General features: G+C 36.1%; 1 protein-coding gene across 1 annotated transcript in view; it reads right to left on the reverse strand.

Moving 5' to 3' along the window:
* Window positions 1–10953: 10953 nt before the first annotated feature.
* Window positions 10954–27333, reverse strand: part of LOC145670792 (aromatic-L-amino-acid decarboxylase-like) — a 101887-nt gene continuing 85507 nt past the window's right edge. The window contains exon 10 of the mRNA XM_081739537.1: window positions 10954–11249. Within this exon, the coding sequence (XP_081595663.1) occupies window positions 11150–11249 (100 nt within the window). The 3' untranslated portion in view covers window positions 10954–11149. The remainder of the gene's footprint in view (window positions 11250–27333) is intronic.

Below are 27333 nucleotides of genomic sequence, written 5' to 3' on the forward strand. Positions count from 1 at the left end.
ATACGATGGTGTGTCACGAAAATGTTGCCACAGTTCCATAACATGATTTTGAAGAAACGTTTGGTCTCTGTCTTCACGTCTTCCTTCCCATTCTTGCACCATGTAGGCCCACAGATGTTCAATTGGGTTCAAATCTGGTGATAGAGGGGGCCACTCAATACAAATTAACTCTGGATGTTCACTTAGCCACTCTCGTGTTTGCCGGGAAGTGTGAACAGCACTGTTGTCATGCATAAATATATATTCTTCCTGTTCGGGGAAGTTTCTTTCTAAGGACGGTAACAACGTATTTTCGAGGATATTAATGTAAACACTGCTGTACATTCTCTCAGGCACCGCAACCAAATCTCCAGGACCAGCAGCCGTCATGTATCCCCAAAAGTGTGCTGATATTCGCCCTGAACTAGAAGTTCTGATAATATTTTGTTCAGCATACCTGGTTCCGCGCGGTCTATACAATATAACTCTGCCTTGTTGGTTAGACTTGAAAACCTTCTCGTCGGTCCAGATGACTAAGTCCCAATATGACTGAGGTTGGGTTATGTTATTCTGTGCCCATTCCATTCGTCTGGCCTTATGAGTTTCAGTCAGGAGAGTCTTCCTAGCGGGTCTTGAACAGTGTAGACCAGCCCCCAATAAACTTCTTCTTATTGTTTCGTGAGAACAATTATATTCTCTGGCTTTGTCCAAGAGGATTGACGTGTGGCATAGAGGTCTGTTCATTACTTCTGTAACTAAAGCTTGATCTTGAGCTGCAGTTGTCACTTTTGGCCTTCCACTTCTTGACCGAGACCTGAACCATTCACCACCTTCTTCATGTCGCTGAACCCATTTCTTGTCACATCCCAGATCTCTAGCAATCTGAGGCACAGTTTGTCCCATTTTTGCTCGGTCTATGATTTCTCCTCTCAGAGCAACAGACAGTTCTCCACAACCTTTAGAGCGAGGCATTTTCAGAACCTGTTAGAAATTTGCGTTCTGGCGTGTATGACAAATGTCGGTAAAGTGCATCTTTCTGTGCATGCACCAGTCAATTTTCATGAAAGATCATAAATAATCCTGACAATTGTTGTAATATTTATGAACGAATACGTAATAGAACCTATATTAACAACATCATTCATCAAAGTAAAGAATAACGTAAACATAAAACAATTTCAACAGACTATTACATCAGGCCAAAATAGGCTTAAACTTCAGAAAATACAAAATAAATTTCATACTGTAACAAAAGATTGAACATGAAACACGCTTACTACGTTTTCAACTTGTCACATTAGCCGAGTGGACTAAGGCACTCGTCTAGAGATTCTGAAGCACCCTTCAAGAGTAGTTCGAATCCCACCCAGTGGTGGCGATTGAGCGTTAAAAGTGGGGGGGGGGGCAAGATATGATCTGAATATTTGTATATCAGTGTTAGTTTTTCTGGTTGTTTCTAACACTCTGTGTGACGAAAGGTTGTATAACTAATAGGATACTATCTTTTTCAGTTAAAATACCTTATATCGTGTTTCATATTTAATTAAGTAAATTGACAAGAGTAACGCACATTAGGTACTAACCCTTGATTCCTTGCTCATGAACATCATAAAATTCTGTCTGGAAAATTGTGTGATCAGATTATTTAATAACATATTTGCAAAACAAATAAATAGAAGTGATAATATTAATCATACTAATGAATAATGAGGCTTGTTTTGTAGAAGTTATATTGAAACTGGAGATTAATAAACAACTTACATTTTTAATTCCACACTTGCCATTAAATGTATGCCATTACTTTTAGAAAATGAAAGACAGTAAATACTACAAGCATATGCTACGACGCAATTGTAATACTAATTCCTTTGAACTGCAATTAAAACGCAATTCCTGTAGCTGTCTTAACTCCACGGCAAGACAAATAACCAATACCCACTTACGCAACGACAAATATTATATGGTACCATTTTTTTCTATAAACCAGTAATATATGCAAACACTTTACATTTCCAAATTAAACTATATACATTAACCATTTTAAATTATGGCTTTTTAAAGGTAAATTATTGAATTTCAGTCAATCAGCTATAGCATCATTCCTATTTATCCTAGGATCATGGTCAGTACCTCATTCTCTTCAGAATAGAACAACCTTTCAAACGGTTCCATTTACGTTTTCCTATCATGTCACTAAGGTGGGAAATTTTGAAGAAAATATGGATTTTTTCTGATTTTTCTCAAACTTTAATCCCCTCTGGACCCCCTATGTTAACGCACAGATCTCAAAATCAACTGGTCGATTCCCGGCGGGAGCTCATGTGGTTCGGATTCCACGTTAATCAGTAGGTCCACGTCTCATATAGCCTCGCTGCTGAACGGGACGTTAAAATCAATTCAACTCAACTCAAAATCAACTGGAAAATTCGAAGAGGTGTACTAAACATGTATAAAAAATTTCAAGCTTTTATCTTGAAAACTAAGTGCGGGAAAATGTTTACTAATGAGCTAAGAATATTCCCACAATGCCCCAGATGACCCAGATGTAATATAAAATTTTCCTGAGACATCCCTATTTATCCTAGGATCATTGTTCGTACATCATTCCCTTCAGAATAGAACATACTTTCAAACGGTACCACTCACATGTCTCCATCCTGTATCTGAGGTGGGAAAATAATGAAAAAATGGATTATTTGTTTAAAAGATATTCCTTCTTTGTACTTTTTGCCCCTCTGTACCCCTCTGTTTTAACGCAGAGATCTGAAACAAATCTGAAAAATACCAAAGGGTGTACTAAATGTGTGTGCAAAATTTCAATCTTCTAGGTGCAAAAGTAAGCTCTGCAAAAAGTAATAAAAAAAAAGTCATAACAAAAAATATTTTTAAGTTATGACGTCATCACACTACATCTCGACGCAGAAAAGCGTGAAAGGATATGTAACGTGTTCTACAATGCCTCCAGGATTGAGAAAAACAGAAGTAAAAGCTTTTTTGGTACTTTTTGAATCGAATAATGAAGATTCTAGCCTATCACAGAAAAATAGATGATATAATTTAAAAGTTAAGTGGTCACTTCAAAAAAGTGGGGGGGGCACCTGCCCCCTCTTGCCCCCCCTAATCGCCGCCCATGATCCCACCACAGTACAATTTGGTTTTACCTCTTTCTTGACGTTTCTGTTTGTGATCCTGGCGGATTCTATTAAATATAATTTCGTAATACGCTAAAATATACGTAATATTTGAAATTCTTAACCTCCCATTTTTACATTTTTCAAGCTCAGTTGAGAAGAAAGAGGGAAAATGAAAGTACAAAGATTTAAAATAATTACTTAGCATTTACTGTCATTGTAATTGTAGATATTTTATTTATGAAAATGTATAATGAACTAAAAATATATTTAGTAGGTCACATGTCTCCATTTTTCGATTCTAACTTGGAAGTTACAGTTTAGAGGGTGACATATCAAAGACCCAGGGGGTTGAGGGGGTTGTAACCCCTCCCATTGAAACTTTTATATTCTGCTGAAATAAAAAGTGTTTCAGTTTATAATCTTGGAAAAGCAACAATCACTGTGTGTGGAGGACGATTTATTTATACTACGATTTATCACTTCCAAATGTGTAGAAGATGTGGCTTGATATTGTGCATAATCATTCAAGAAATATAACAAAACGAAGGGACTTCGTAAACCCTTCACGCCACCCCAGGAGGAGGAAGTGCGTCCCGCCGTCCCCCGGTTGGGAACTACTGCTTGCGAGGGAAACATTCTAACAGTGTGTTAGCGTTGCCTTCCCTCGCCTTTCAATTAAACTGTCTGTGTACTGCGCATGCGCCAGTGAATTTCCATAAAAGATCATAAATAACCCTGATACTTTCTATAATATTTACGAAAGAACGTGTAATAGAATCTATATCAACAACATACATCATTCATCAAAGTAACGAAAACGTGTTCATGAAACAAATTAATAGATATATTATATCAAAGTAAATTAGGTTTAAATTTTAGGCAATAGAAAATGTTATACTGTAATAAGAACTACTACTCGAAGCCTTTGCTAAAATCACTAGTTGTTACCATAGCCGAGTGGTCTAAGGCGTTCGGCTTATAAAGCACCATTCGAACTAACTTCGAACCTCCGCCGGCTACAGAACTTTTTTCTCTGTTTTTTTTTTTCACCTGTTCTCGATGTTTCTGTCTGTGTTCTTGTCGGATTCGATTAAATAGAATTTCGAATAGAGACCAATATATATGATAAATAAGCATTTATTTGTGAATCTGCACTCGTACAATATACATTTTCGAGATTTTGATTTTGGAAATGAAGTGTATATAATATTGAATAGTAAAAATAGTAAAATAAAAAAAAATATTTGTATAAATATTGATTAATTAATTAGAGTTATACATGGCTTTCCAATCAGGATTATATAGAGAGGACTTACTTCTAAGTGCAATCCGAAAACAAATATTTGAGTTTTAATCTGACCCAAAGTTCGTAACTTACAGGATAATTTATACATGATTGGTATTGTAATTTTTATGCTTTTATTATAATCCTCTATAAGTTATGATTTTACCAATTCAAAATGTAGAACGAGAAACAAGTGTAATATTATATTTGTTACGAAAAGCTTTTAAGCAACGATGCTTTCAGGACGTGATCTGAGGGAGAATTTGAGACTCCTCTCGAGCTAAGAAATTTCCGCCTTCAAGATCATATATTCGATCGTGCTCAATGTGGACTACCAATGTTTGCCCTCCACCCGCACATTGAAATTCACCCCGAGGATAATTTTCTGAAGTCATCACTGTTTATAAATAATTTTTCGTTACAAATTAGACGATAATGGAGTAGTGAGTATACTTTTTTTTTTTTTAGCTATGGATTTAAGATTCGCAATTCATATAATGTTCCGTTCTAATCGAATTTGAAACAAAAGAAGGTTTTCAATGAGTTACTCAAAGAAATATTTTCAGCCTCCGGATGAAAATAGGAAGACAATTAAAAAAGAAACAACTTGCTACCGGGCTTGAACACACAAACATGTGATTGGCAGTATATCGGCCCAAACCACTCGACCGTTTTGTATGCCTTTGCACATCTTCTTTTGCCTTTTGTGAAAGCAGTTTACTGTTCCATACTCGCTTTTGTTTATTCCGATACGACTATGAGTTCTCAGTAAGTATTTGGACGTTACAGCTCTTGCAATGTATAAAAGTATTTTTAGAATAAATCACAATCGATATTATGTCCTAATAACATACGTAAAACAGGTTGAATTCGTGAAATGATTGAGGTTGGACTGAGCGTAAATTTTTTCATAGTTAGGAGCCTGGATATGCAAACCCGCTTCACGTGGGAATTTAATTTTGTGAAATTTGGTACTTACAGTGAAGCAGAGGGTGTTCACTGTGGAAAGTTACGTGAAAACAAATTCTTGGAAAGAGTGTGGTCACTTCTGTGCTCATGAATTTCATGGTGTCGAAGTGCCGGCAAGGAGTGCAATGCAACGATTAGTCAGAAAATAGCATCATATAGGATCTGTTTTGAACGAGGCAAAAAACATTCAGAAACGTGACCTGAAATTGTGGTCATTTTCATTCATGTGGTCACACAAAATATGAATGGTGGTCATTTTCAACAAACAATTTAGCGAACTAATTCCTTTCCTTTGCTGCGTTTCTTTGCATCCTTCAACTCTGTTCTCTGGGACACTTTTATTTGCCCCATCCTATATATATATATATATATATATATATATATATATATATATATATATATATATATATATATATATATATATATATATATATATATATATATATATATATATATAATTTACTGTTAATAAAATCTTCCCATGACTTCTTCATTATTTAATTTTTTAATTCTATATGTTGGTGGATTAGAAGGAATAATTTCATTAATAACAAATACTTCCGTTGACCAGTTGGGTACGGAGGTGCCCAAACATAACGTCAATAGCGTCATTAATTTTTTTTTTTTTTTTTTGGAGGGCGGGGATTTTTCACGGAAGAGGAAAAAGTTTATGGACTAGCTGTCACTTAATGAAGTTATAACTGAACCTTTACGAAAAATTAAAGTTTTTGTTTACTTTAAGATCCTTGACTCATTAACTTCCCAATTACTAGATGACTTTTCAAACCAGTCCTTGGCCTTAATGAGCCAAATGACTTTCTTTTCCCGTGATGGACTTAACAAACTGAAAGAAAGTCTCCGGTCAAATATAATACAAGAAAAGAATGACTTCTACCATTTTGATAGTGACGAAACAGTAGCTGAGCTAGAAAATTTTTCTTTCGTGTACAAGGCCTCACACCATAACATAGACATTTCTGATTTGTTACTCAAACCAAAAAACTCTAAGACTTCAAGACAAGAACAATAGTAGTAAATTAGACTCAGAAAATGCTCAAGAAGAAGCTTTAGATGGAGAATAAATTGATGATGAAGAGAAAGAAAGCATCGAAGTAACTGTCAAGCTCTGGATTAAACAAGGTTTTATTAAACTCTACAGGTATTTACAGCACCTCTTAGGATTTCCAAACTTAAATGGGCTCAACATAATTCTGCTTTTACTCTCTGTAACAGCCTGTTCAGCTAAGAGAATCATGAGTCGCATCAAAATTGTAAAAAATCGCCTCAGAATAAGCATGGGGGACTTTTGATTAAATAACACTAATTTTAAATAGCGAAACTGAAATTTTGAAAGAATTATCGTATGAGGATATTATTGATCAGCTTTCCTTAACCAGTAAACAAAGACAAAGATTGTTGTTAAAACGTTAGATTCATTAAGTTCATATTCACATTTACTTGTGTAACTTGATGTAATTTTTACACCTTACAATTTCTGGAATATGCCATTTTTTTCTGTATCTTTAAGCAAAATATGTCTTACTTTTTTATCATGTAGCCTTGCTTCTGGTTAAAAATTGTCAAAATAAATATAACAATAAACCTAAATAAAAGCTAATTTTAATATAAACATACGCGTAACGAAAGAACTACGTAAAATATTGATTATAAGTGAATATCGAAGTGTATAGGGAATTTTTGGGTCAGATAAAAAGTAAAATAAAAATAATTTTTAATTAAGTATACCAGAGAAAGAGGAATTGCTCTAATAAAAAAAAAATAAAAGTTTAAAATCAGTGGAAAAACAACAAAAATTCTTGTTGAGGATAGTCAAGCATCACAGAAAAGTCGTCACCAAGCGAACACAAGAAGAGATTGCATTAATCAAAGTTGATTAATATAACACATGTTTTGCCTATTGTACTATCTATTATTCATAGTGTCTAGTTTTAGTATTATTTTAAGTTTGTGATATTTAGTTTTAAAAATAAAAGTCATTAACACGGAAAAATCGTATTTTTGCCAACTGATCTAATGTGTAACCTCTAAGTATTATCCTATCTTCTTGAAGTTTGTTTTCTCTCTCTCTCTCTCTCTCTCTCTCTCTCTCTCTCTCTCTATATATATATATATATATATATATATATATATATATATATATATATATATATATATATATATAATTACATCACTGAGACTCAGGGCATAAGCAAAGTCTGCAAAAATTATATTTAATTTTTGCACTCTAAAGTATACAAAGATTAATTATCAATTTTCAGTCTTACGTTGAAATAAACTACATTTAAAGTTTGTGTGACTGCAATGTGAGTCCTGAGTCCCTATTTTTAATGATAGGAAGAGATATAAAATTAAATTTGAAGGGGATACTTTGTAATTTGGAGGGATTGGCACCCCTGGTTGGGTCTATGTCCTTTTTCAAAGAAATCTTTCGATTTGCTTATACGAATATAATCTGCAATTTTATACTTTAAATTAACGTTTATTCTTTCTTATACATTTTTATTATTATTATTATTTGTTCAGTTTTTAAATTAAGTATACATGCTTCATACCAATTGTTCTGTTTATGAATATTCTATGAATATTCATAAAAATATTGATGCGTTATTTTATATCTACACAGATAATTTCTTGTTGCTATGACACTTGATCGTCTTTTACAATGGACAAAGTGAGGCTTTAACATGTATAATTGGGACTTTATACCAAATGTTGGAATGGCGGACGTGAAAAAATATTAAAAACGTTCTCTTGGCACAAGAAGTCACTTACCGTTATGACTTGTTTAGCATGTCATATCATTGTAGTACTTAACCAACATGAACTTAAATATTTAAAATTATGACAATAACAAGACCATGGTTACAGTACGCGCTTTTGGCGCAGGAGATCCAGGTTCCATTCCTGGTGGGAACTCATGTGGTTTGGATACCACGTTAAGCTGTAGGTCCACGTCTCATATGGCCTCGCTGTTGAACTCACTGTCGCTGCACAGTACAAATATGTACAAGAAAGTAGAATTATAATAAACCATACTAAGTTCATTGGTTTCTAGCTTAAAGTCCATTTTCAATCCCGTAGCTATGAGATGTAGGGTACATCTCAATGTGACACCAAAAACAGCTCGCGCTGCGAATCAAAAAGGATCTGTTACACTCAAGGTGCGTTTGTTCTTCTACATCCAATAGAGACTTTCAGAGCTGAAGTAATGAATCACACTTGACTTCGTATTAGAAAGAATATTCACCTCTCAACAGAGTTTTCCCCCTAGAATTTACGTTATTAAACTCTTTGAGAAAGACAGAACTCCGATGTGTGCGTAAGAGAATCCTCTGCGGAATGAGGAAGAGATTCAAAAACAGGAAAACTGAAGTAGTATTTCTGGATTCTGAAAGTATGAAGATGAGGAAAATGTGTTTGGGTAATCTCTAACTAAATACGAATTAGGAAGTAAGGATATATAACTATGGTATAAACCATATTGGCTCGTGTGAGGCTTATGTCAAAGGGATATTCGAGCAAAATCACTGAGACATGTGATTCTATGATTTAGGGCAGTGATTGCCAAACCGTCGATAGCGAGCTAGTAGCAGCTCGCGGAGACATTTTCGGTAATCGCTTTAACGGTTCGGTTGGCTAACCTTGGTTCCTCCACTGAGCTGACGCTAACGACAGGGGGCGCTGACGACAAGAACTGCTTGTTTCCTGCGCAACTGCCATTGTCAGCCTCGTCTCACAGTTGATTGTATACGCGTGGAGGGTTTGGGTACAAAACCTCGCGGCCAGAACCTCGCGGCGACAACCTCGCGGACCAAAACCTCTCGGGACAAAATCTCGCCGGGCCAAAACCCCGCATGGCCAAAACCTCGCCGCCCAAGACGTCACGGGCCAAAATCTCGCGGGGCCAAAACCTCGCCTGGCCAAAACCTCGCGGGCCAAAATCTCGCCGGGCCAAAACCTCGCGCCCCAAAATATCGCCATACCCAAAATCTCGCCTGACCAAAATGTAAATGTTCCAACAGATGATAAGGATGACGGTATAAAAGACGCTGTTTCAGAAGAAGTATCACGGGTATTTGACCAAGTTCCGCGATACCATATGAAAATTCTGTTTCTGTATTAGAGGATTTCAATGTGAAGGTAGGGCGACAGGATGTTTTTAAACTGGTTATAGGGAAAGAAAGTCTGCATAAGGAAAGTAATGACAACTAACGAGGTTAGTTTCGTGAACTTTGGAACATCCAAAAACTTAAAATTTTAACAAAAATCTAATAATATTTATGAAAGTTTGAAATAATATATGAGTTTTTACGACGTCCTTTGATTATGTCCTATAGGTTAAAGGAGACGTAGATGACCATGATGAAGGAAATGATCGAATAAAGAAAGTGGGAGGAAATGGGAATAACCCGAGAAAGCCCACGCACACGATGTTTTGTATCTTATTATTATTATTATTATTATTATTATTATTATTATTATTATTATTATTATTATTATTATTATTTGTAATGTGGAATTGCATATTAAGAAACACATTGGGTAAATTTTAAAGAAAAGTTTCATTCGCGGCGAGGTTTTGGCCTGGCGAGATTTTGGGTGGCGAGGTTTTGGCCCGGCGAGATTTTGGGCGGCGAGGTTTTGGCCCGGCGAGATTTTGTCCGGCGAGGTTTTGGCCACGCGAGGTTTTGGCCGGGCGAGATTTTGTCCCGCGAGGTTTTGGGCGGCGAGGTTTTGGCCACGCGAGGTTTTGGCCCGGCGATATTTTGTCCCGCGAGGTTTTGGGCGGCGAGGTTTAGGCCACGCGAGGTTTTGGCCCGGCGAGATTTTGTCCCGCGAGGTTTTGGCCGGCGAGATTTTGGGCGGCGATGTTTCGGCCGCGCGATTTTTTCCGTATCCCCGCGTGGAGTTGTGAACGTTATGTTTTTCGTGTGTGTATTAGACATTTGCTAAACGTTATGTTTTTGTGTGTTTATTAGACATTTGCTAAACGTTATGTTTTTCGTGTGTATATTAGACATTTGCTAAACGTTATGTTTTTCGTGTGTATATTAGACATTTGCTAAACGTTATGTGTTTCGTGTGTTTATTAGATATTTGCTAAACGTTATGTTTTTCGTGTGTGTATTAGACATTTGCTAAACGTTATGTTTTTCGTGTGTGTATTAGACATTTGCTAACTTGGATAGTTCGATTTCATATTTATTAGAGATGTAAGTTTATAGGCAATAAACAAATGTAAGATTTTTCTTTAAAATGTTGGCAGTTCTTTTGGTTGGTAGCTCACAGTAGGATTTAAAAATGGTACAGTAGTTAAGAAACTTCATAACTTCGGCGACCACTGATTTTGGGAATGCCCGACTAAATAATGATAAGCAAATATTACAATCATTTTATTGGATTGTGTTCCAAACATGAAGGTAACTGAGATACACATTTGAATAGAATTATATAGTATTACAATATTTATTATTGAAAACAGATTAACAAACCATAACCTTGTACTTGATACATTTAAAGAAGTTAACAATATTGAAAACAGCCCAATAAACATTGAACTTAACTTCAAAATATGAAACTAATTTATAAATGCATCATTTGTTTCTTCTTTGCTTATTTTGAGATAAATTTGACTTCAGTATGTGAGTTAACATCTTCCCGTGCTTGAGTCATCTGCAATAATATTAGCGATTCAAAATATACTATGTGAACTTCAGATAATGGATGTGGTGTCCCATACGGGATGGATCTCTGAAACAAGTTAAGAATTACTTTCTGATGAAGATTCCACAGAAGGTTCCTTATCGGAGATGCCTCGGACGATGTCACCCAATGGCCAGCTGATTTGACAAGTGCTGAAACTAACAAACAATAATAGTAATATTATTATTATCATTAATAATAGTAATAAAATGTAACAGAGTAATGTGTAGGGTCTATATTAACACATAAAGGGCAGTCAAAAAGTTCCCGGTATTCTGTTGTAGTTCTTTTCTTTTTCTTTCTTTTTTTTTACCACAATATAAAGTTCACCACAGATGTTCAATTATGTTGAGATCTGGGGATTGGGCGGGCCAGGGGAGGTGTTGAACTTCATCCCCATGTTCCTCAAACCACGCTGCAACAACGCCAGCTGTGTGAATGGGTGCATTATCATCCTGGAAGATGGCGTCATTGTCCGGGAACAACATCCGGACCATAGGATGCAAGTAGTCTCCTAAAATTGCGACATAATCGTTGGCAGTGATTCGTCCGCTAAGTGTGACCACAGGACCCAACGAAAACCATGATATGGCGGCCCACAGCATCACCGAGCCGCCGCCATGTTTCACAGTTGGGCGGAGACACTGCAGATCATAAGCTTCTTTGGGCGTTCTCCACACATAAACATGGACCGTGGTTGGGAATAGGGTGAAGGATGACTCATCCGACCACATCACACGTTTCCAGTCCTCAACGGTCCAAGTTGCATGGTCGCGGCACCATTTGCGGCGTGCGAAAGCGTTATGGTCCCTGATGAGCGGTTTGGTCCGTGCAACACGACCCCGTAAGTTCATGTCATGTAATTCGCTGCGGACTGTGATTGTCGAAACAGGGTGGGGGAGGTGCTGATTGAGTTCCTCCGTCACTTGCTTCGCAGTGGCACGACGGTTCTGCGTGACAATGCGCTTTAATACCCGGCGTGACCTGTCACTTATGATTTTCTTCCACCCACTGTTCCGCTTCCCCGATGTGGTTTTCCCGTGTGTTCTGTAGGTCGTCATCACCTTCGACACTGTCTCACGCGACACACCTAACACAGTAGCCACTGCCGTCACACTCACTCCACATAACCGCGCACCAACAATTTGCCCTCTTTGAAAATCTGAGAGGTCTCCCATTTTACACTACCTCCGTCTGCTGCAGCCACTGGACACTGCTGTTCCACTGTGCCTGACGTAGTATGGAGACCGATCTAACACACCACCACCAGCGGTCCGGCGACACCACTTCCAACCCATACATCTGACGTGTTGCCAACTACATGTGTTTCCATTTTTCTGATCACCATCTGTACATACATACATACACTTGTTCCAAGACTCCTACCAGTAGTGGAAATATAATTTATGATAGTCCTCTTTCAGTACCTTCCGACGTTCAGGCGTCGCGTTGGTTTTGATCTCTTCTATGCTAGCGAAACGAAAAAGGCCCATTTTTAGCTTTGGGAAAAACCAAATATTCGATGGTGCCAAATTGTTTATAAGACTATCAAAGTCTCTGAAGTAGATTTTGCCCAATTTACACATGAATTTGATGTTTGCGCGTTGCTCGATCTGTGAAATCACGCCAACTGATCACTACACACTTCTACGTTCAGCTACACTTCTCGTATACTGCCTGTTATGACCTGTTCACACTTGTCAAATTCATAATTAGACAACCTAAGGACTGTAGTGTACAAGATTCATTGTGGTTGCATCATAAATACCAAAACTACAATAGCACTTCGGGAACTATTTGACTCCTACTCGTATATCTATAAAATTTTAATTTTACACTTAATGAAGAGACCCTTTACAAGTTTCTAGTTCTTTTCATGGTCTCTTAACATATAAGATTGTGGGGGAAGGGAGAGGTGTAAACAAATGTTTGATACAACTGAATACTTTTACTGTAGATCTCAGATTTTTGGAACATAATAAATAGCCCGTAGTCTGAAGGGGGAACAGCACTCATGTATCTAATTTCCTTATTAGTGAAACGTTCAAAGAAACAAGTATTTACAGCGCGTATTAATTTATTCCTCAAGTTGTACACATTTTGTTTATCTAAATGACTTTCCTGTTGTTTTTTTATTTGCTTTACCACGCTTATTTATTTTAGCTTGGGATATCCCAAAATGATACAGTAACATCTCCTGATTAATGTCTCTATCAAATAAACGGCATAACAAGATATGCTTATACTAAATTTATTTATTTACATATATTTCTGTGCTTTACCGGTATCTATGGCCTTAAGAGACTCCATCATGGTGAAATTAAAATACTGCTAATTTTGCAGTAATTATGTGATATCTTCAAATAGATTAAAAAGATAATCGAAAAGTGGAACAAGAGCTCTCTAAACATTATTATTTTACATGAGATACCGTTATCACGACTCACTTATCTGCTTTCGATTTCCAGCCATTTAGAAAATCGGCATTTATTTTCGCTTTAATAAATGGCTGCAGACAAAAGATACTAGGTGACTCGTGATAACGGTACCTCATGCAAAATAATATTATCTAGCGCGCTCTTGTTCCACATTTCGATTATCTTTTATGTATTTTAAGATATCACATAATTATTAAAAATTAGAGATATTTTAATTTCGCAGTGATTAGAAGTCCGTCACGTATGAGGAATGACGTTTCTTAGCGAGCACACTATTTGAGGAAAGGGTGAGGAAGAAAGGAGTGAGAAATTTAAAAAGCGTCCTGGAACCTGTATGTTAGGTACTATCCCGGCATTTGACTGGTGTGAATGAGGAACACCCTTGAAAATCTCAGTCAGAATGAAGCCTTGAAAAGCTATTAGTTTTCCGACCGAGTGTCTCCACTGGGAATCGAACCCGGGAATGCTCGCAACAAAGGCGTTTGCATTAACGACTAAGTTACACGGGACCACAGCCTACTAGGGTGGAGCAAAAAAATCAAATTTTCGAGTTTTGAATTCTAATAAAGCTCAAAAGTTGCGTATTTGCATGCTTATCAATGGGTAAATAACGAAAAAAATCACACTTTGGATCTTCAGTTCGTGAAAACGGCCTAATGTTTGAAAAAAGTTACCCCAAAAAAATACCAAAATTTACCTTTACACGAAATAATCAAATTTTTGAGTATCGAAATCTAATAGAGCTCAAAAGTTTCGTATTTGCGTGCTAATCATTGGAAAAAAACAACGAGAAAAATCACACTTTTTATTTTCAGTTCGCGCAAACGTCCTAAATTTTTAAAAATGACAAAAAAAAAAAAAAAAAAAAAAAAGAAAGGAAAAGAAAACACCAAAATTTACCTTTACGCAAGGAATATACATATTTTTTTTCATTTCTATAGCGTCTAAGTACTCTATTTTTGTTGTGAGGGAATGTTTGTTAATAATTCGTTAATGTGAGTGATTTCATACAATTTCATAATGATCTTGCAGCTCCTCGCCAATTTGTCAACTTTCTTTTTCTTTTTTTTTAAGAAATGGCCCGGAACTCACCAAGAGGAGGTAGCTGCAATTCGAGTTCTCCCTAGTAGTATGGGCTGCACTATAGGACACTTTTTGGCCCCTGGGTCCCTGCCTCAGGACCCATGGTCCCTGGCCGGGGTCAATGATCTAGGGGTACATAGGACCACCCCCTCTAAATTTTGGCAGGGGTACCATGGCCCACCCCCTAAATTTTGGCAGGGGTACATAGGACCACCCCCCTTAAATTTTGGAAATTGCCAAATCTAAAAATTTGGTATGGTAGGGTAGGACCATAGTATGTACCTCTATCAGTATTGGGGGTCTATGTTGTTCCCTTTCATGGGTAAAAAATTGCCAAAAAGTCAAATTTCGGGGGTTTTTGACCTAATTTATCCCCTTGGATGAGGTGTTATTACCCTATATGGTTATATGGGCGTATACAGGGGTCCATTCCCTTTCATAAGACATGGGTATATTAATGCACCCCTTGAAAAATTTGGGAGGGGTACCTTGGCCCACCCCTTAAATTTTGGAAATTGCCAAATCTAAAAATTTGGTATGGTAGCCTAGGACCACAGTATGTACCTCTATCAGTATTGGGGGTCAATGTCGTTCCCTTTCATGGGTAAAAAATTGCCAAAAATTCACATTTCGGAGGTTTTTGACCTAATTTATCCCCTTGGATGAGGTGTTATTACCCTATATAGTTATATGGGCGTATACAGGGGTCCATTACCTTTCATAAGACATGGGTATATTAATGCACCCATTGAAAAATTTGGGAGGGGTACCTTGGCCCACCCCTTAAATTTTGGAAATTGCCCAATTTAAACATTTGGTATAATAGTATAGAGCCCTAGTATGTATCACTATAAATTTGGGTGGTCCACCTTGTTCCCTTTCATGGGTACACAATTGCCAAATTTTAGTACAACCACGTGTTTGGTCTTTTGACCTAATTTATCACCTTGGATGAGGTCCTATTACCTTATATGTTTATATGAGCGTATACAGGAGTCTATTACCTTTCATAAGACATGGATATATTGGTGCACCCCCGGGAGGGGTACCTTGGCCCACCCCTTCAATTTTAGAAATTGCCCAATTTAAACATTTGGTATAATAGTATAGAGCCCTAGTATGTATCACTATAAATTTGGGTGGTCCACCTTGTTCCCTTTCATGGGTACACAATTGCCAAATTTTAGTACAACCACGTGTTTGGTCTTTTGACCTAATTTATCACCTTTGATGAGGTGTTATTATCCTATATCGTTATATGGGCGTATACAGGGGTTCATTACCTTTCATAAGATATGGGTATATTAATGCACCCCCAGGAGGGGTACCTTGGACCACCCTTTAATTTTGGAAATTGCCCAATTTAAACATTCGGTATAATAGTATAGGACCCTAATATATATTAATGTAATTTCGTTCCCTTTTAGGGGTACAAAATTGCCAAAATATAAATGTAAGCAATACGTTGTACCACGTGTTTCGTTTTTTTACCTAATCTATTCCATTGGACGAGGTCCTATTACCTTATACGTTATATGGTCACGTATGGGGATTCATTTCCTATCATAAGACATAGGTACATTTGTGCACCCGGGAGGGGTACTTTGACCCACCCCTTTAATTTTGGAAATTGTCCCTTTTATATGTTTGGTATTATAGTATAGGACCCTAATATAAATTACTATAAATTTTGGTGGTCCACCTCTTTCCCTTTCATGGGTACACAATTGCCAAATTTTAGTACAACCACGTGTTTGGTTTTGGCTCAATTTATCCCCTTGGATGAGGTCCTATTACCTTATATGGTTATATGGTCATGTATATATTGGTCTATTTCCTATTATAAGACATGGGTACATTGATGCACCCTTTAAATTTTTGGAAGGGGTACCATGGCCAACCCCTTAAATTTTGGAAATTTTCCAATTTGAGCATTCGGTATCATAGTACATGCCTCAACATGTATCATGATAAATTTGGGTGGTCCACCTCGTTCCCTTTTAGGGGTACAAAATTGCCAAAAATATAAACGTAAGCAATACGTTGTACCACGTGTTTGGTTTTTGGCCCAATTTCTCCCCTTTGATGAGGTCCTATTACCTTATATGGTTATATGGTCATGTATATATTGGTCCATTTCCTATTATAAGACATGGGTACATTGATGCACCCTAGGGGTATCTTGGCTCATCCACTCGGTTTTAGAAATTTTTTAATATAAGCATTTGGTATCATAGTACAGGACTTCAATATGTACCACTATAAATTTGGATGGTCCACATCGTTCCCTTTCATGGGTAAAGAACTACCAAAAAATCAAATTTCGGAGGTTATTGACACCTATTTAGCACGTTATATGGGTATGTACAGAGGTTTATTACCTTTATATGTTTATGTTCCCTTTTAAATTTGGGAATTATCAAAACAAAATTCGGTAAACGTTTTCTAGGACCCATTGGTGTTCCTCTTATGACCAAATATTCAAAATTTAAAGGTTATTGACCGGCTTTATTATTGAATAAGTACAGGATTTATTACTTTTTCATAAGACACAGGTGTATTTGTGTACCAATCTTAAATTTTGGGAGGAGGTACATTTCTTATTGTCATGTCAATAATTGGTAATTGGATAGTATCTCATTCATTGGGTAAATCATTGTCAAATATGAGTATGATCACGTGATCAGTTATTAACCTATGATGGGATTAGGAGTCCAGAACATTGGTACATTGAAACTTTGTAGGATAATTTGAGAATGCGTCATTGGTTTTGATTATTCCCGCCAAATATAAACGTAAGCAAGACGTTGTACCACGTGATTGTCCTTGATGAGGTAGTGTACAGGGATTCATTTCCTTTGTTGTGGTACTTCTTAAGTTTGAGTACACACACACTTCTAGAAAACAGTTGGTTCTACTCAGGTAAACAATTGACGGACATTATTGACCTTATTGAACATATAATGATATGATTAACTCTAAGACTTAGGTATATCAAGAGAAGTATTCTTTAAATTTGGGAATGGTGATAAACAGAATTTTAACATAAGGTGCGAAATTCGAAACAATACATTGAACTTTAGTCACAGCTCATAGTCTAAGATCATTGGTGGTGATTGATTTGAAATCTGATAGCTAACCTTATTGAATCTTATGACTCATAGACGAAAGGCAATACATGCTACAACAGTTTGAAATTTAATCATAAGGTGATGTAATCTGACACTAGCAAAGTTATTGTTAATGCAATTTGATTGGATGATCACTATCTTTCCTGCAATCTGATTGGTTGATCACTATCTTTCGTGCAATCTGATAGGTTGATGAGTTTTAAATCTTTTTCTGCATTCAGTTTTGTTTTAACATTTAAAAAGTTTTTGATTTTTTTTTGTTTGAAACTTTGGTTTGAAATTTTTCGTTTTAAAAATTTTTTGTTTGAAAATTTTCAAAATTTTGTTTGGGATTTTTTCGTTTGAAATTTTTGTTTGAAAATTTTTTTCGTTTGAAATTTTTTTTTGAAAATTTTTGTTCGAAAATTTTGTTTAAAATTTTTTGTTTGAAATTTTTCGTTTCCAAATTTTTTGTTTGAAATTTTTTGTTTCAAAATTTTGTTTGAAAATTTTTTCGCTTCAAAATTTTGTTTGAATTTTTTTCGTTTGAAATTTTTTGTTTGAATTTTTTTTCGTTTCAAAATTGTGTTTCAAAGATTTTTTGTTCTAAATTTTTGTTTCAAAGTTTGGTTTGACATTTTTAAAAGTTTGTGCACCCATTAGTAAAGAACCGGAACTGTTTAGAGCAAAAACCTTTGACAACATTGTGGTGCAATAGTACACGTCAGAACATGATAATGCAACGTCATCAGTTTTTCATCATATATAAGTATCGTTCGAGTTAGTATTCATGATAACATCATCATGGCTACTTGTCTGCAGTTTCTAAACACGCGTGATGTGATGAAATCATTTACCAAGATTACTGATTTACAACAGAATGTACCTTATAGAATCTTAGCTAGCCAAATGATCCCTACAAAGTTTGGATTAAGAATCGTAGTGAAGCTTGAAAATGATAAGAATATAATTTTACCAGCAACATATTTACTCATGGAAGCATCAAAACAAGAAGAACTGCTGCGTTTCTTAAATTCTGGATCTGTATCTTTATGTTACAAAGGATTCTTGGGTCGAAGTCATCAACTTGAATTTAGTACACAGCCAGATTCGTCAGCAATTGTGATGAAATCATGAATTCAAACGTCAGCACATTTCTTTCCAATGACGTCAGCCGTAGTTGTATGAATTTGGTTGGTCGGCATGACGTCAGCAACTGTGATGAAATCATGAATTCAAACGTCAGCACATTCCTTACCAATGACGTCAGCAATAACTATAAACCAGCAAATACAGTGTCATCCCACGAAATCATTTGAGCAAGTGCTTTTCAGGAGGAAAGATGTGTACTTCTAACGATAAAGAGTTCATCTTCGCAAGCTATTATCCAATAAATATATTTCAAACAAAACATGTGATGATTGGTATCAGTGCTAGAACATTTGAACCTGTGATTCGATTGGGCAAAGCAGAACAATTTGGTGTACAACTGACCTGTGAAGAATGGCAAATATTATGTTCACGAATCGACCAAATGAACGATTATTTTCATGGTGAGCTAAATATGACCATAGTCAAATCATTAGGCTCAAATCATGAAGTGGTGCTGCGTACAGTCCTCGAAGAGAAGATGGTGCTGTTACGTAAAAAGAGTACATTTCATGTCCCTCGCAATATGGTGTATCTAACACAAACGGAATGGAACAAATTCATCAGCGTATTTCAGTGTGTGAAACATGCAGTGGAAGTGTGCAACAAAACTAGTATATTCCTGAAAAAGTACTATTTTGAAAAATGTGTTATGCATATTGTACAAAATGTATCTAGATATTGTGATGGTTGTCAACATCGTTCGTGGGTGCATACCTGTATTGATAAACAGTTTATTTGTGATCAAATTGACATTGAGTTTCCACCAATTGATATTGCAATAGACCTTAAAAGACTTCAACTGGAATTAAAATTATATGCTAAAGACAAACTAGAGCAAGAAGTTCAAAATACATTGTAACGACAATATCCAGAACCACTATCTGGTATGGATGTATGTGGAGTGTAATAAAATGATCCATTTCAATGAATTGTGTTTTTTCATTTCAAGTACAACCCCAGGTTCTGACGTGTACTATTGCACCACAATGTTGTCAAAGGTTTTTGCTCTAAACAGTTCCGGTTCTTTACTAATGGGTGCACAAACTTTTAAAAATGTCAAACCAAACTTTGAAACAAAAATTTAGAACAAAAATCTTTGAAACAAAATTTTGAAACAAAAAAAAAATTCAAACAAAAAATTTCAAACGATAAAAATTCAAACAAAATTTTGAAGCGAAAAAAATTTCAAACAAAATTTTGAAACAAAAAATTTCAAACAAAAAATTTGGAAACGAAAAATTTCAAAAAAAAATTTTAAACAAAATTTTCGAACAAAAATTTTCAAACAAAAAATTTCAAACGAAAAAAAATTTTCAAACAAAAATTTCAAACGAAAAAATCCCAAACAAAATTTTGAAAATTTTCAAACAAAAAATTTTTAAAACGAAAAATTTCAAACCAAAGTTTCAAACAAAAAAAATCAAAAACTTTTTAAATGTTAAAACAAAACTAAATGCAGAAAAAGATTTAAAACTCATCAACCTATCAGATTGCACGAAAGATAGTGATCAACCAATCAGATTGCAGGAAAGATAGTGATCATCCAATCAAATTGCATTAACAATAACTTTGCTAGTGTCAGATTACATCACCTTATGATTAAATTTCAAACTGTTGTAGCATGTATTGCCTTTCGTCTATGAGTCATAAGATTCAATAAGGTTAGCTATCAGATTTCAAATCAATCACCACCAATGATCTTAGACTATGAGCTGTGACTAAAGTTCAATGTATTGTTTCGAATTTCGCACCTTATGTTAAAATTCTGTTTATCACCATTCCCAAATTTAAAGAATACTTCTCTTGATATACCTAAGTCTTAGAGTTAATCATATCATTATATGTTCAATAAGGTCAATAATGTCCGTCAATTGTTTACCTGAGTAGAACCAACTGTTTTCTAGAAGTGTGTGTGTACTCAAACTTAAGAAGTACCACAACAAAGGAAATGAATCCCTGTACACTACCTCATCAAGGACAATCACGTGGTACAACGTCTTGCTTACGTTTATATTTGGCGGGAATAATCAAAACCAATGACGCATTCTCAAATTATCCTACAAAGTTTCAATGTACCAATGTTCTGGACTCCTAATCCCATCATAGGTTAATAACTGATCACGTGATCATACTCATATTTGACAATGATTTACCCAATGAATGAGATACTATCCAATTACCAATTATTGATATGACAATAAGAAATGTACCTCCTCCCAAAATTTAAGATTGGTACACAAATACACCTGTGTCTTATGAAAAAGTAATAAATCCTGTACTTATTCAATAATAAAGCCGGTCAATAACCTTTAAATTTTGAATATTTGGTCATAAGAGGAACACCAATGGGTCCTAGAAAACGTTTACCGAATTTTGTTTTGATAATTCCCAAATTTAAAAGGGAACATAAACATATAAAGGTAATAAACCTCTGTACATACCCATATAACGTGCTAAATAGGTGTCAATAACCTCCGAAATTTGATTTTTTGGTAGTTCTTTACCCATGAAAGGGAACGATGTGGACCATCCAAATTTATAGTGGTACATATTGAAGTCCTGTACTATGATACCAAATGCTTATATTAAAAAATTTCTAAAACCGAGTGGATGAGCCAAGATACCCCTAGGGTGCATCAATGTACCCATGTCTTATAATAGGAAATGGACCAATATATACATGACCATATAACCATATAAGGTAATAGGACCTCATCAAAGGGGAGAAATTGGGCCAAAAACCAAACACGTGGTACAACGTATTGCTTACGTTTATATTTTTGGCAATTTTGTACCCCTAAAAGGGAACGAGGTGGACCACCCAAATTTATCATGATACATGTTGAGGCATGTACTATGATACCGAATGCTCAAATTGGAAAATTTCCAAAATTTAAGGGGTTGGCCATGGTACCCCTTCCAAAAATTTAAAGGGTGCATCAATGTACCCATGTCTTATAATAGGAAATAGACCAATATATACATGACCATATAACCATATAAGGTAATAGGACCTCATCCAAGGGGATAAATTGAGCCAAAACCAAACACGTGGTTGTACTAAAATTTGGCAATTGTGTACCCATGAAAGGGAAAGAGGTGGACCACCAAAATTTATAGTAATTTATATTAGGGTCCTATACTATAATACCAAACATATAAAAGGGACAATTTCCAAAATTAAAGGGGTGGGTCAAAGTACCCCTCCCGGGTGCACAAATGTACCTATGTCTTATGATAGGAAATGAATCCCCATACGTGACCATATAACGTATAAGGTAATAGGACCTCGTCCAATGGAATAGATTAGGTAAAAAAACGAAACACGTGGTACAACGTATTGCTTACATTTATATTTTGGCAATTTTGTACCCCTAAAAGGGAACGAAATTACATTAATATATATTAGGGTCCTATACTATTATACCGAATGTTTAAATTGGGCAATTTCCAAAATTAAAGGGTGGTCCAAGGTACCCCTCCTGGGGGTGCATTAATATACCCATATCTTATGAAAGGTAATGAACCCCTGTATACGCCCATATAACGATATAGGATAATAACACCTCATCAAAGGTGATAAATTAGGTCAAAAGACCAAACACGTGGTTGTACTAAAATTTGGCAATTGTGTACCCATGAAAGGGAACAAGGTGGACCACCCAAATTTATAGTGATACATACTAGGGCTCTATACTATTATACCAAATGTTTAAATTGGGCAATTTCTAAAATTGAAGGGGTGGGCCAAGGTACCCCTCCCGGGGGTGCACCAATATATCCATGTCTTATGAAAGGTAATAGACTCCTGTATACGCTCATATAAACATATAAGGTAATAGGACCTCATCCAAGGTGATAAATTAGGTCAAAAGACCAAACACGTGGTTGTACTAAAATTTGGCAATTGTGTACCCATGAAAGGGAACAAGGTGGACCACCCAAATTTATAGTGATACATACTAGGGCTCTATACTATTATACCAAATGTTTAAATTGGGCAATTTCCAAAATTTAAGGGGTGGGCCAAGGTACCCCTCCCAAATTTTTCAATGGGTGCATTAATATACCCATGTCTTATGAAAGGTAATGGACCCCTGTATACGCCCATATAACTATATAGGGTAATAACACCTCATCCAAGGGGATAAATTAGGTCAAAAACCTCCGAAATGTGAATTTTTGGCAATTTTTTACCCATGAAAGGGAACGACATTGACCCCCAATACTGATAGAGGTACATACTGTGGTCCTAGGCTACCATACCAAATTTTTAGATTTGGCAATTTCCAAAATTTAAGGGGTGGGCCAAGGTACCCCTCCCAAATTTTTCAAGGGGTGCATTAATATACCCATGTCTTATGAAAGGGAATGGACCCCTGTATACGCCCATATAACCATATAGGGTAATAACACCTCATCCAAGGGGATAAATTAGGTCAAAAACCCCCGAAATTTGACTTTTTGGCAATTTTTTACCCATGAAAGGGAACAACATAGACCCCCAATACTGATAGAGGTACATACTATGGTCCTACCCTACCATACCAAATTTTTAGATTTGGCAATTTCCAAAATTTAAGGGGGGTGGTCCTATGTACCCCTGCCAAAATTTAGGGGGTGGGCCATGGTACCCCTGCCAAAATTTAGAGGGGGTGGTCCTATGTACCCCTAGGTCATTGACCCCGGCCAGGGACCATGGGTCCTGAGGCAGGGACCCAGGGGCCAAAAAGTGTCCTATAGTGCAGCCCATACTACTTCCCTGCATCCTACTCAACTCTCCTACCAATTAGTGTGTTCTAAATTATTTTTATTTGGTCAAGGACGCTGTCTTAAATTCAGATTTGTGATCAAATTTTGGCATTGTGAATCTTGACAGCAAAGTTGCTCTAATGTAGCCATCTCTGTTTTGTTGTCCGTGCACTGTTTCTGCAGACTCTGTGATAAGTTTGACCCCTTTTAACTTCCTGAGTATGCCATATAAAATTTAAGAAGTCAAACTCATGACAGATTTGTCATGCATAAGTAATACGATAATTTCTGTTGTCAAGCTTTGATACGATGATTTCTGTTGTTGCATGGCAAATCTGTTCATGAGTTTGACTTCTTAAATTTTCCATGCCATAGTCAGGAAATCGAAAGGTGTCAAACGGTTGTTACGGAGTCTGCACGAAAATTGTGCGGACAAGAAAACAGAGATGGCTACATTAGAGCAACTTTGCTTCCAAGACTCACAATTCCACAATTTGAATTAAAAATCTGAATTTAAGACAACGTCCTTGACTAAATCAACATAATTTAGCACACCATAATTGGTAGGATGGTTGAGTAGGGTGTGGGTGAAATTCGAATTGCAGTCACCTCCTCGTAGTAAGTTCTGGGCCATTTCAAGGAGAAAAAACGTTGAGAAATGGGCGTAGAGCTGCAAAATCATTATGAAAATAAAATGTATAAAATTACTCACATTAACGAATTATTAACAAACATGACTTCACAGAACTACAATAAAGTAGTTAGACGCTATAGAAATGAAAAAAAAGTAATCTGTATTTTTCATGCGTAAAAGTAAATTTTGGTGTTTTCTGTCATTTTTCCAAAGGCGTTTGCTCGAACTGAAGATAAAAATTGTTATTAGTTTTGTTCTTTTCCTATTGATTAGCATGCAAATAAGTAACTTTTGAGCCCTTTTAGAATTCGATACTCAAAAATACTAAAGGTAAATTTTGGTGTCTTTTTGGTCATTTTTTTTTTCAAACTTTAGGCCGTTTGCACGAACTGAAGATCCAAATTGTGATTTTTCGTTATTTTTTCATAGATTAGCAAGCGAATACGCAACTCGATTAGAAGTCGATACTCGAAACTCTTGTTTTTTCGCTTCACCTTACTGCCTACATTAAAGAAGATGCAGTTAGATTACGTTTGTACAAGGGTGATTCAGAAAGTAATGCTTCCAAGCCAATAGTACTGCAAACATTCTGATCTGGCAATTATTAGTGCACTGATGTTTAAGCTATAGAACGTCACTTGTTTCACCTTTCTAATCTCTTCTTATTCCAGAGTAATGGAGCAATCCGTGGCATGCAGTGACGTCCGGTTGATACAGCGGGCTGTCATTAAATTTCTGACTGTAGGCATTCAGATATCTAAACCTGACATCTTAAAGCTACTATGGGCCAGATTAAGGATATAAGCTTGAGGATCACCTTAAAGACCAACGCTACAGTTACGACATGGATGTGGAAGAGCAGTTCGGCAATGGTATCACCAGCAGTCACCACAATTCTTCGCCGACTGTATGAAAAACCTTCTTTCGCGTTGGCTCAAGTGTGTTGCCCGTAATGGGGACTATGTTGAAAAATGATACCACCATTTGTAGCTGACGTTGCAAGCTTTCCAATGATACTTGTATCGGTGCTATATGTCAACAGAAATAAAGGTATCACTTTTGAGGAATTACTTTCTGAACCACTTCGTACTTTTAAAGTACGGTTACAAATATCCGAAAATTATAAGTAATAACAACAAAGAAAAGGGAGGAGAAAAAGATAGCAAATTAATTTTTATACATATTATACAACATTGTTCTGTAGCTTTATGACGAAGAATCTTAAGAGGTTGATAATCGTGGAATACATGAGTGTCTCATAAGTCTGGAGACATAAGGATATCATAGTGTTTCTTGTTTCATTGTAGATAACTATGGGTTTGAGCAAGGAGGAACGTATCCAAGTATTTTTTTCTTTCTTTCTTTTTGGTGGACGAAGTATGCACATGGTAGCTGGTGAATTCAAAGTTCATCGAAAAAAAATTAAGGCTCAGTCGACAATAGGCGACGAATGAATCGATAGAAGGATCAACAAATTGATCACTGTAGACGCTCATTTTCCCTACGTTCCTAGACTTATGCCGCATTCTGAATGGAAAATTTTGTATTTTACTGGATATCTTGTTTTAAGATCTTCCATAATGGCGCTTCACGAACGATATCTCTCGAAAGATGGCGATGCAATTCCAAAATGATAATGTTTCATTCACTTGTACGTAGCTGCACTCGAACATTATAATCAGATTCCTGAAATTTCAGCGTTCATAATAAGTGCCTATAATTACTCTGAGATTGTTCATTGAAACTATCCAATAACTTCTGAGATAAATAAACAAAACTTACGTATCTCTTGTACATGCCCTACCTATTATGTTTTCGATTAAAACTATACGGAATATTGATAAGTTTAGATTAATAAACATTGAGAGCAATTGTAAATAACCTGAATGCATGAATTCAAAACTGAATAGACCATACTTTTATGAGACAAATATTACGGTATTAATATTATAGGTCCATATATTCAATCTCTTAAGCAAGAAATAAGACCACTTATTTTAGTAACTCAATCTGAATGTGCTTCTTATATTTATTTTCATAATATATGAAATAATAAGTATGACAACAAAAACAACTACGAGGGGTCAATCAAAAAATTCCCGGAAATTCTGTTGTAGCTCTTGATTACCACAATATAATTACACCTTTACTTAATCAGCTTCAAAGTTGACATCTTCGGAACCCACACAGTTGTTCCACCTTTCCTGCGATTGGTGGAAACACAGACTAAAGGCCTCTTCTGGTATCTTTCGAAGTTCACTGATCGCGTTGGTTTTGATGTCTTCTGAGTTTGCGAAACGAAAAATACCCATTTTTGGCTTTAGGAAAAGCCAAACATCCGATGGTGCTAAACTGTTTTAAAGTCTATCAAAGTCTCTGAAGCAGAGTTTTCCCCAATTTGCACATGAACTTGATGTTTGCGTGTTGCTTGATCTGTTAAATTGCATCAACTGATCACCACACACTCTCCGTTCAGTTACATTACTCGTATATTGCCAAACTTGCCAAATTCATAATTAGGCAACCTAAGGACCGTAGTGAACAGGATTCATTGTGGTTGCATCACAAATGCCAAAACTACAATAGCACTTCGGGAACTTTTTGACTGCCCCTCGGGAATTTTTGACTGCCCCTCGGGAACTTTTTGACTGCCCCTGGTATTATATGGTAATTTAGGAAACGAGAAAACTTACCCGAGAATATCACTAACAAACTACCGTAAATCTAGTTGCTTTAATTTATTAATGCTTTCTTTACATTAACCACTATTACTCACTGAATCTGCCTCACTCTTAATTAAAAGATGATTTGAATCAGAACCACTCTAACCTTTCTTAAACCAGGTAAAATCCATATCCAAAGTATCCAACAATTCTGAAACAACTTCACCCCCATCTATTGTACAGTCTGTCTAGCTTTCGGATCAACCTTTAACTTAGTCATCTCTAACAACTCGGTGGTCTGTGATATCATAGTCTTGGCACGTCATCCTCATTAAACTACACGAACTGATATAAGAAGCAAACGAAGGAAGTTCACAGTGATTAAGACAGTGCTAACAATCAAGCATTGT

The sequence above is a fragment of the Thermobia domestica genome, chromosome 2, assembly GCF_964235325.1.
Source record: "Thermobia domestica chromosome 2, izTheDome1.hap1.1, whole genome shotgun sequence".
NCBI lineage: Eukaryota > Metazoa > Arthropoda > Insecta > Zygentoma > Lepismatidae > Thermobia > Thermobia domestica.